Source organism: Chelon labrosus, assembly GCF_963514085.1.
Source record: "Chelon labrosus genome assembly, chromosome: 2".
Classification (NCBI taxonomy): domain Eukaryota; kingdom Metazoa; phylum Chordata; class Actinopteri; order Mugiliformes; family Mugilidae; genus Chelon; species Chelon labrosus.
The window spans coordinates 10311749-10321409 of record NC_140338.1 but is presented as its reverse complement, the minus strand read 5'-3'; the positions used below and the strand labels follow the sequence as shown (position 1 = coordinate 10321409).

Here is a 9661-nt window from a genome sequence, read left to right as displayed (position 1 = left end):
CAACTGGACTTGTAGAGTTTCTTGAAGACTTTTCATCCAAGTAGCTTCTTCAGTTCTAAGGGGCATTGGGGAGTTGAGGTTTAAACAGGAACATCTGTGGGTGTAGCCCAACAGAAACCTGCTTGACTGCTTGACCAGATACTTTGGGGGGACAGTTTGTCCCCAACCTATTTCCCTACTGAATGGTGCTGTAATGACCCATTATCAGTCAGACTTCTTGTGGACAGAAGTTAAGACAGTACTGTAATAACACTAGCTACTTGGATGAGTGGGAAAACATCTTCAACAAACTCTACAGCTAAGTCGAGCTGCCTTTCTTTTAACGTTTATTTGGATATACCACGACTTGGATGACTGAGAGCCGTCACAGACAACTTGGTATCTTTATTGGTGGCAGACAGGCTGGTGGCAGGACTTTCAGAAACTGCTAATCTATTGGGATATTCACACACAATCATCTCTAGGGTTAGGGTCTGAAAAAGACAAACTGTCCAGCTCTAAGGACCAGAGGCTGAATTTGAAAGCGCTCATCAAAACTGGACAACAGAAGCTTGGAAAATGTTGCCTGATCTCGATTGTTGCTGCGGCATTCAGACGATAATCTCACAATTTGGCATAAACAACACGAATCCACGGATCCCTCCTGCCTGGTATCAAAGGTCCAGGCTGGTGTTGGCCGTGTAATATTGTGTACGCTGCTGGACAATGCACCAAAATCATCTCAAACTGGTTTCTTTAACAGGAAGATGAGTTCACTGTACTCAAATGGCCTCCACAAACACTAGATCTCAATCCATTTGGGCAGCTTTGCGATGTGGTAGAATGGGAGAGGGAAGAATGTCTTTGCAAATGAACATTCAACCCTAACCCTAACCCTAACCCTGCACCTGTCACAGGCCATATAGTATAGTTTCCTGCATAAAATCCCTTAGCACCACACGTCCATTCACCACCCCATAGTCCACCACCGTAGTTACAGCTTTAATGTCCGTGTTGCCACTGTGCTGCAGTACCAAGAACACATCCCATTAGTTGACTGATTAGCTAAACTTACACAACATTTAGCACTGACACACTAGTCCATCTGTCTAAAAAACCCACCGTTAAGTTTAGAGGAGCTTTCTTCTTAAAAGAAAATGTTGCCTTTGTTTAGAGGTGACACATCAGCAACCCTTTGCCCTGCTATTCATCTGTAATCAATACGGAGGGAACATCAGCCAAAGGATGCCCCAGAGGAAGGCTGGACCTTTTGCTCTTTCCCACTCCCTCGCCTTCACATCCATGACGTCACTTCCTGTTTGTCGCCCTCACAGCTGAGAAAGAGCCTCTCGAAGCAAAGAGGAAAGCCACTATTCTCGCAAATTCCCCAGACCGACGAACAGAGAGCCACTCACATCCCTCTCTCTTCCCAGCCTCCTCTTTTTCTCACACGACCGCTGCCTCTTTCTCTGCCTGTGCCGCCTTATCCCTCCCTCTGCCTCCCTCTTTCCTCCATCATGCCATCACTCTCCCCCCCTCCTCCTCCCTCAAGCCTCTCTCCTCATCGCTCTCTTGCACTCGCTTTTTTCTTCCTCCTGCTCAACGCATCTCTTTGCAAGACTTTCACTTTGCCACCTCCCTTCTGTCTCTCCTCTTCCATCATACATCAGCTGTTTCTTTTTGTTTTTTTTCCCAGGAAGTGTTTTATTTAGAGCAGATTAATTAATTAGATACAGTATCAGAGCCGCGGCCATTCTTAGCCCAGGCCTATCGAGGCCCCGAGGCGGATGGAATGGCGCGAAAGGAGCGCATGTATTTACAGCAGCAACAAGCTGTGTGTATTTTTAAAACCTGCAGGTGCTCCTTGTGTATCAGCACTAATTGGACTTGTCAAGAAGTGTCTTTTGAGCGTTAAAGAAAAAAACACACAATGCAAGCATAAATTGGCGTGCGTGCATGTGTGTGCATGTGCACCAGGCGGTTATATAAGAGGAAATAACTCCCTCGATCTCATCATGCTCCTAACAGGGCTGTGTTTGTTGCGTCTCACAAATAAACCACTGTGTTTCATTAGCGATCCCTTTCTAACACTCTCCCCCTATCTCTCTCTCTCTCTCTCACCCCCTTTCCCCTCCAGGGACGAGTTCTCACAGCGAGTACACGGCGGCGCACAATGAGGAAGAAAGAAAAGAGGAGCTCGTCCAATCAGAGATGCAGACGGCCACAGAAGACATGAGCACCAGCCAATCTGGCACCGGGACGACTTGCACTTGCCAGTTTATACATAATATATCAAATGTGACCCCACTAATTAAAAAATTGATACAGCTTACCTACGTACTGCCAGCGCAGTGATACATACAGCTCCTGCAATTATTTCTACTTCAATAAATTCTTAATTAAATCTAACGCAACTCGTATTTAAATATTTTCCGGCGAGCAGGAAAAGCCTAACAGGAACATGAACATTTCTTACGCTGTGACTAAACCAAAAACAGCAGCCGCAGCCACACAAGTCTGAGCACGCAGCACTACCGTATAAAACACACCCTGACCCCCTTTCCGATGGCGCCGGCCTACGAGAATAAATGTTAGATGGCGACAATCTGTGGGCAGCTTTCTCCAGCGGATACTGTGATGGCATCCCAAATGGCCCAGAGCTCAGGACAGGGACGGCAGAGACATAACACGACCGGAGGTTCTTCATCAGTGGTCTTGTCCACAGCCAGCACCTTCCTCTGTTGGCTCGCCCTGCTGTCAGTGATGCGGTTGCCAATGGTAACAGCTGACTGCTGGCTTATCGAAGGGGAGAAAGGCTTCGTGTGGCTGGCTATCTGCAGCATGAACCAGCCTCCCTATGAGGCCATTCCTTCCCACATAAACAGGTAAAATAAAAAAATAAAAAATAAAAAAAATTCTCATTCTCACAGTGTGTTTTGCCCTCTTGCCAAACATCTCCATGCATCTCTCCACAGCACCATTGTGGACCTGAGGCTGAACGAGAACAAGATACGGTCGGTCCATTACTCTTCGCTCAGTCGCTTCGGCAACCTCACCTATCTGAACCTCACCAAGAACGATATCAGCTACGTGGAAGACGGCGCATTCTCAGCACAATTCAACCTGCAGGTGAGTCATGCCATAATGTATGTATATTGACCACATCAGTTTTATTTTACCTGTGTGATTAAAATATGAAAATATGATGGAGATCAACCCATTCGTACAACTTAAACTCTCAGAATATATATTTTCTCAGTATTAACCAGCCTTAGGGACGGTACAGTGGTGTGGTGGTTAGCACTGATGCCTCACAGCAAGAAGGTTTGAATCCATCGGTCGACTGGGGCCTTTCTGTGTGGAGTTTGCATGTTCTCCCTGTGTCTGCGTGGATTCTCTCCGGGTACTCCGGCTTCCTCCCACCGTCCAAAGACATGCTCGTCAGGTTGACTGGTGATTCTAAATTGGCCGTAGGTGTGAATGTGTGAATGAGTTGTCTGTCTTCTCTGTGTTAGCCCTGCGATAGACTGGAGACCTGTCCATGGTGTACCCCACCTCTTGCCCAATGGCAGCTGGAATAGGCTCCAGCCCACCCCTGCCCTGCTGATGATCCAGTTATATAATGTGACGCTGGGCGTCAAACCACAACCAACACTGCAGTTTGAAACTGTTCATTGAGGGAAAGGAAAAAATGTCTGTTCATGCTTTGGACACTGGTTTCATCTTTTGAATTAAACTGTGAATCAATACTTACACCTGAAAGGGTCTTCTTAGTAACAACAATATTAATATTTAATTGTATTTGCATTTATACTTCTTCCTTGAATCAAGTCAAGGATCTAAATAGCTTCATGTGCACAGATGGACACACAAACGCACAAGAAAGACAAAGACACACGCTCTCTTTATGGCTTCCAGAAACATTCAGGCAAAGTGTTTCACCAAACCGAGCTGAACGCGGCCATAATGAGCTGGCGTGCTTACACATCTACCCCGGCTGCTGGAGCTGGGCCAGGAGGTAAAATGTGAACAAGAAAGATCTGAGTAAATTCATCACAGCATAGAGGCTTAGATCACCATGTGAAACACGAACCCGTACAGAACCGTCGTCTGCTTGTTCTGCATGTTTCCAGCTTGTAGTGAGTGATGCCTGGCGCCAACTGGCTCTTCAGAGATTAGGATAATCCCACTTGTCTTTGTCTCCCAGGTTCTCCAGATGGGCTTTAACAAGTTGAGGAACCTGACAGAGGGGATGCTGCGGGGCCTGGGCAAGCTGCAGTATCTCTACCTGCAAGCCAACCTCATCGAGACCGTTACGCCCAACACCTTCTGGGAATGTCCCAACATAGAGAACATAGACCTCTCCATGAACAGGTACTGGCCTGGGTAGGGCCAGGGATGTGCATCTGAGAGTAGTAGTCAGTTTAGTTTGGATACAACGTCGGGAATTGCAAATAAAACTATAGAAATCCAATATCTTAGGTTGCTAAACCATTGGGTTCTGGGTAATTGTTGACATTGACATTCTGACCATCTGTTATAATCATTAGTGCAAAAACTGAGTGCAAAGGAAGACAATGAGATAACACGTTCTCGCACGTACACATAGGAGCTAATTAGGATAATGTTACAAATGCAGTAATTAAGCATTCAAATATCTACGTTAAATGTCACGCTTGGTGTCACCACATTAAAATCATTGATCGATGCCTTGAAACAAGCATCGCATACAATACGGAGAGCTCTTCCGCTGAGAGTATCCTCAGCAGATTACAATTCGACTGTGCAACAATCCTTTCTTTTCTCTCAGTGGAAATAACTTCTGATTGTTGCGTAATTGGTATTGATTGCTTGACCTAAATGTAAAGCAACAGCCGAATGAAACAAGCTTAACTGTCCTTTGGGGTTTGGCGAACAGCCTTGTGGGAAATGTTTATGACCGTGAACTGAAGTCTTAGAGGAGCGATGCACAAGCGGATTCAATTATGACAGACGGTGGTGTGTTCGCCTAGATGTCTGTGAAGGTTCTCAGTCATTCAGGTCACTGCATATCCAAAAAAGTTAAAGAGAGGCGGCTGGACATGTAGAGTTACTTGAAGATGTGTCGCAACTTCCTCAGTTCTAAGGGACTGGTGGCCCATCAGAAACTGGCTTAAAGGGGAACTACTGTTTTTTACAGCCTGGACCTTATTTCTGGCATAAAATACCATTGTTTACTCACCAATATCACTTTTGTTTCATTTGCACTTGTTCAGGAGATAATTAGATCAGCGTATATCCATATAACGGGAGTGATCAGGGCACCGAGATGCAGCCTCTAAATAACGCATTATCTGCCGCGAAACTCGTTAATTTCGCCAATATTTTGTTATGCTACGCTACGGTCACGACGGTCGGCTTGTTTACCTGTAATTTGCTACTGCTATGGTTCGTCCACAACCTCAGAATCGGAAAAATATTCAGCCATGTTGCAAAAAAATAGCAGTAGCTGTTAGAGAATAATTTCTCTTCCCTATAGTTTGTGTAGTTAATGTTAGATTACTGCTGGGGTCAGTTATCTGCCCTATTTTCTCTCTGAGGAACATGCCAAGGCCATGGTCCCTCTTTGGCGTCTTCAGTCTCACTCTCTGGCTGTCTACAGACACAGCTGTAGAGTTAACGCCCTCCGTCACTGGAGGACACTTTGTATTTCCTAGCTGGTGTGAATCCTTATATTCATGTTTATGTACTATAGCCAACTGGATGTTAACACATCTCCCCTTTGCTGCCTCGGCCCACCTTTCTAGTATAAGAATCTAAGCTTTACTGTTTGACCCTTAGAATTGAGGTGGACTCATGCGCTTATGTTGTGATGACAAAACTTCGGTTCTCAGTAGCAAAATACAGGTAAACAAGTCGACTGTCGCAGGTGCGCGCGCCGCTCAGAGATGACATCGTCCAGGTCGGAAGACATAACACGTAACTCTAGACTCAACGGGGAATAGCATTAGCGTATGATAACAAAAAAAAAAGATAACTGCGTCTTGGTGCCCTGATCACTCCCGCTTATATGAATATACGCTGATCTAATTATCTCCTGAACAAGTGCAAGTGAAACAAAAGTGATATTGGTGAGTAAACAACGGTATTTTATGCTAGAAATAAGGTCCAGGTTGTAAAAATCAGTAGTTCCCCTTTAATTTTTGTCTGTTAATGACCGGATGATGGAACAACTGTTCCCGTCCTGCTTCCCTAAAGGCTGTTACATTCTCCGTGAGAAGTGAGAAGTATTCTGTGATTGGTCAGAAATTGGAGTGGGTGTGGTTAATGTGGAAAAGCGTAAATGCTCGTGGCCACTCTGTGAGCTGTGAGAGTATGGCTGCTAATCCCTCCTGGGTAGAAATCGTCATGCTGTGCGTGGGTGCATGCTGAATGAATGGCGTGATCGGTCGTCAAAATGGCTGGCCGACATCCGAAAATAATAAGAAAAGCGCCTCTCGTCGTCCATCTCTCGCATCTCCCACAATGTTAAGCGTGTGTGAGGTACAGGGGGGGCCCTATGAGGACTTCCCCCGTAGTTCGGCACTTGAGTTTCTCGTGAAGTATAAATGACGTTCTCGCAGCCCTAGGAGCAAGGACAAACTTCTCGCGAAGTATGTAACAACCTTAATTGCTCTAATGACCCATTATCAGTCAGAGGCTCCAGTCTCAAAGCGTGAAACTTCTAGGGGACAGAAGTAAAGACTGTATTATAATTGATGGCAGATTATATCTCAGTCCACCTCCCCTGTTCAGAGGGGCTTCATTAAATCCTCTTTCAAACCATCTCTCTTTTCGGGCTAAAATCTGGACGTTGTTATCTTCAAAGGAGTGTCCTAGATGTGAGTGTTTCTTTGAGGAAAAATACTTCCCTTCAAATCATTTTGTCTTTGTCCCTTTTTCAGGATCCAGGTGTTGGATGGCAGTTTGTTCTCTGGACTGTCCAAGCTGACGACGTGTGAGCTTTACACCAACCCTTTCAACTGCTCTTGTGAGCTACTGGGGTTCCTGCGCTGGCTCTCGGCCTTCCCCAACAGGACCAGCGAGAGGATGGTGTGCGACTCCCCTCAAGGATTCTCCGGCTACAACCTCCTGAGCCAAAACCCTCGCATGCCCATGCAGCGCAACGCTCTGCACGTGCTCAGTCTCGTGTGCACAGACGACGGCAGCAGCGTGACGTCCTTCTACGTCATCGATTCCACCACCCTGTCCCCAGATTTCGCCTCTCCCTGCGGACTGGACGACTGTGCCTCTGGGACCCCGCCCGATGAGGTGATCAGCTTTAGCCCCATGCTACCCGACGCCAAACCGGTCATGACGATAAAGCATGTGCTTCATTCGAGTGCTGTGATAACGGTTCAGATCCCCCACCCGTACAGAAAAATGTACATCCTGATGCTTTACAACAACAGCTTCTTCACAGATATACAGAATCTGAAAAATCAAAGAGAAGATATTGAGCTTAAGAACTTGAAACCCAACACTGACTATACGTACTGCGTAGCTTCGATACGAAACTCCCTGCGCTTCAACCACACCTGCCTGACCATCTCCACTGGCCGCCGACTCGGACCTGAGAAGATAGCCAATCAGTCTTCGGCCACCCACTACATCATGACTATTTTGGGCTGTCTGTTTGGCATGCTGCTCTTTCTTGGCCTTGTTGTACACTGCCTGAGGAAGAAGAGGATCATGGAGGCGAAGGAAAGAAAGATGAACAGGATCCAGAGGACTCTGATAGAGCTCAAGTACGGTGGGGAAGGGGATATAGAGGGAGGCAGTGGGGGTTCTGTTTCCCAGAAGCTCGCCACGGGGGACAGTCTGTCCAGAATGCCCTACCTGCCTCAGGGTGGTGAGATAGATCCATACAAGCTTCAGGAGGTAATAGAAACACCAGCGCACAAGCCTGCTAAACTGAACTACATGGAGGTAAGAGGCTCCGGCATTGAGAGGGAGAGGGAGAGAGAGCGGGAGAGGGAGAGGGAAATGTCACCACAAGCAAATCCCCAGGGCTCAGTAGCAGAGATCTCTACCATCGCTAAAGAAGTGGATAAAGTTAACCAGATCATCAACAACTGTATAGACGCTCTCAAATCTGAGTCGACTTCCTTCCAGCAGGGGATCAAATCCCCCTCCTCCGCAGGTGGAGGAGCTGTGTCTACTGCAGAGCCACAGCTGGTGCTTCTGTCTGAGCAAGGAGAGAGGGGAGAACGAGGAGGCGAGTTCCTCTCCCCAGTGTATAAAGGAGGGAGGGGTGGGAGAGAAGAGAGGGGGAGAAGCTACCATCATTCACTGCAGCGACACCACAGCATGGAGGCCCCACCAACCTCCAAAAGACCCAGCACCTCCTCCTCCCCTGGCTCTGCCCGGAGCCCTCGCTCCTTCCGCTCAGAGGGAGGGTACCACTCATCAGAGACCCGCTACATTGAGAGAGCCTCGCCTGGAGAGCGAGGAGAAAGAGGAGAAAGGGGAGAAAGGGGTGAAAGGGGTGAAAGGGGCGAAAGGGGAGAGAGGGTAGAAAGAGGAGGTGGTGGGGGAGGAGAAGCCATTCGTACAGTCACCCCCGCAGCGGCTATCTTACGAGCCGAAGCCCAGAGAATCCGCCAGTATAATGAACACCGCCACTCCTATCCCGGATCTCAGCAGCATCTCCAGGAGCTGCAGCACCACCCCCAGATCCTCCAGGAGCTCCACCACCACCCAGGAGGGCGTAAGCCCTCCGTATTAGACCCCATCACTCTCAGCAGGCAGGCAAAGCAGCGGGAGTTAGCCTACTCCCAGCTCTCACCGCACTACCCGCTCTCGCCCCAGTACCACAACCTCAGCTACTGCTCCAGCCCCGACGAAGACGAGGAGGAGGAAGGGCTACTCTGCACCCCGACCCTGGGGCTGTGGGAGAGGTTCAAACTGCACCGCAAGAGGCACCGGCAGGCGTCCATGGAGGACGAGGGATACGTGGCAGCCGGGCACGCGCTGAGGCGAAAGGTTCAGTTTGCCAAAGATGAAGATCTTCACGACATACTGGACTACTGGAAAGGCGTGTCAGCCCAGCAGAAGGCCTGAGACCGCAAACACTTTGAAGATGGGAAAATAACGACACTGCGTCCATAGCGTATGGATACAGATACACAGACCTGTTCAATAAAGATCTGTAAATACACACAAACACACAACTTACATAACCTACACACACACACACACACACACACACACAAGCTCATATTTCACACAAATTAAGCCTTTTCTTGTAAGAACATGGAGGAGGACCAAACTAATATATTATATTGGACAACAAAAATATTAACTTATAGAGACTGAGTTACTTTTTGTAATGTAATGGAAATTATAGCTCAGAAGTATGTAGCTATTTGTACTAAGTTTTGAACGAAGAAAAAAAGATAAATAAATGAAACAACGTTACGAATAGAAACCTTAAAAGTTGCCGGGCAACCCATCCCGACCAACCCAGCGATGCTTTTTTAATCTACCTAGAGACTGGCATCCATCAAACCTGGCCACGGCAGATTAACCAGATTAATCATTACGGTGGTGCAATGATCAAGATTTTGCTTTTTAGTGGCAAGTTTTTTTTGTTTTGTTTTTGCATCGCGTCCTGCGATCCAGCCACGAGAGCCGACATTTTTTTAAAATACTTTGCTGGGAC

At 47.3% G+C, this 9661-nt stretch overlaps 1 protein-coding gene across 1 annotated transcript; it reads left to right on the top strand.

The window, feature by feature from the left end:
* Positions 1 to 2574: 2574 nt before the first annotated feature.
* On the top strand, positions 2575 to 9060 carry LOC311509115 (protein ELFN1-like; the record flags this gene model as incomplete). The annotated part of the gene is made up of 4 exons (XM_084574173.1): positions 2575 to 2864; positions 2955 to 3108; positions 4187 to 4353; positions 6903 to 9060. The coding sequence occupies 4 exons, from the start codon at positions 2575 to 2577 to the stop codon at positions 9058 to 9060; spliced, it is 2769 nt and encodes a 922-aa protein (XP_084430299.1).
* Between the last annotated feature and the right edge of the window lie 601 nt (positions 9061 to 9661).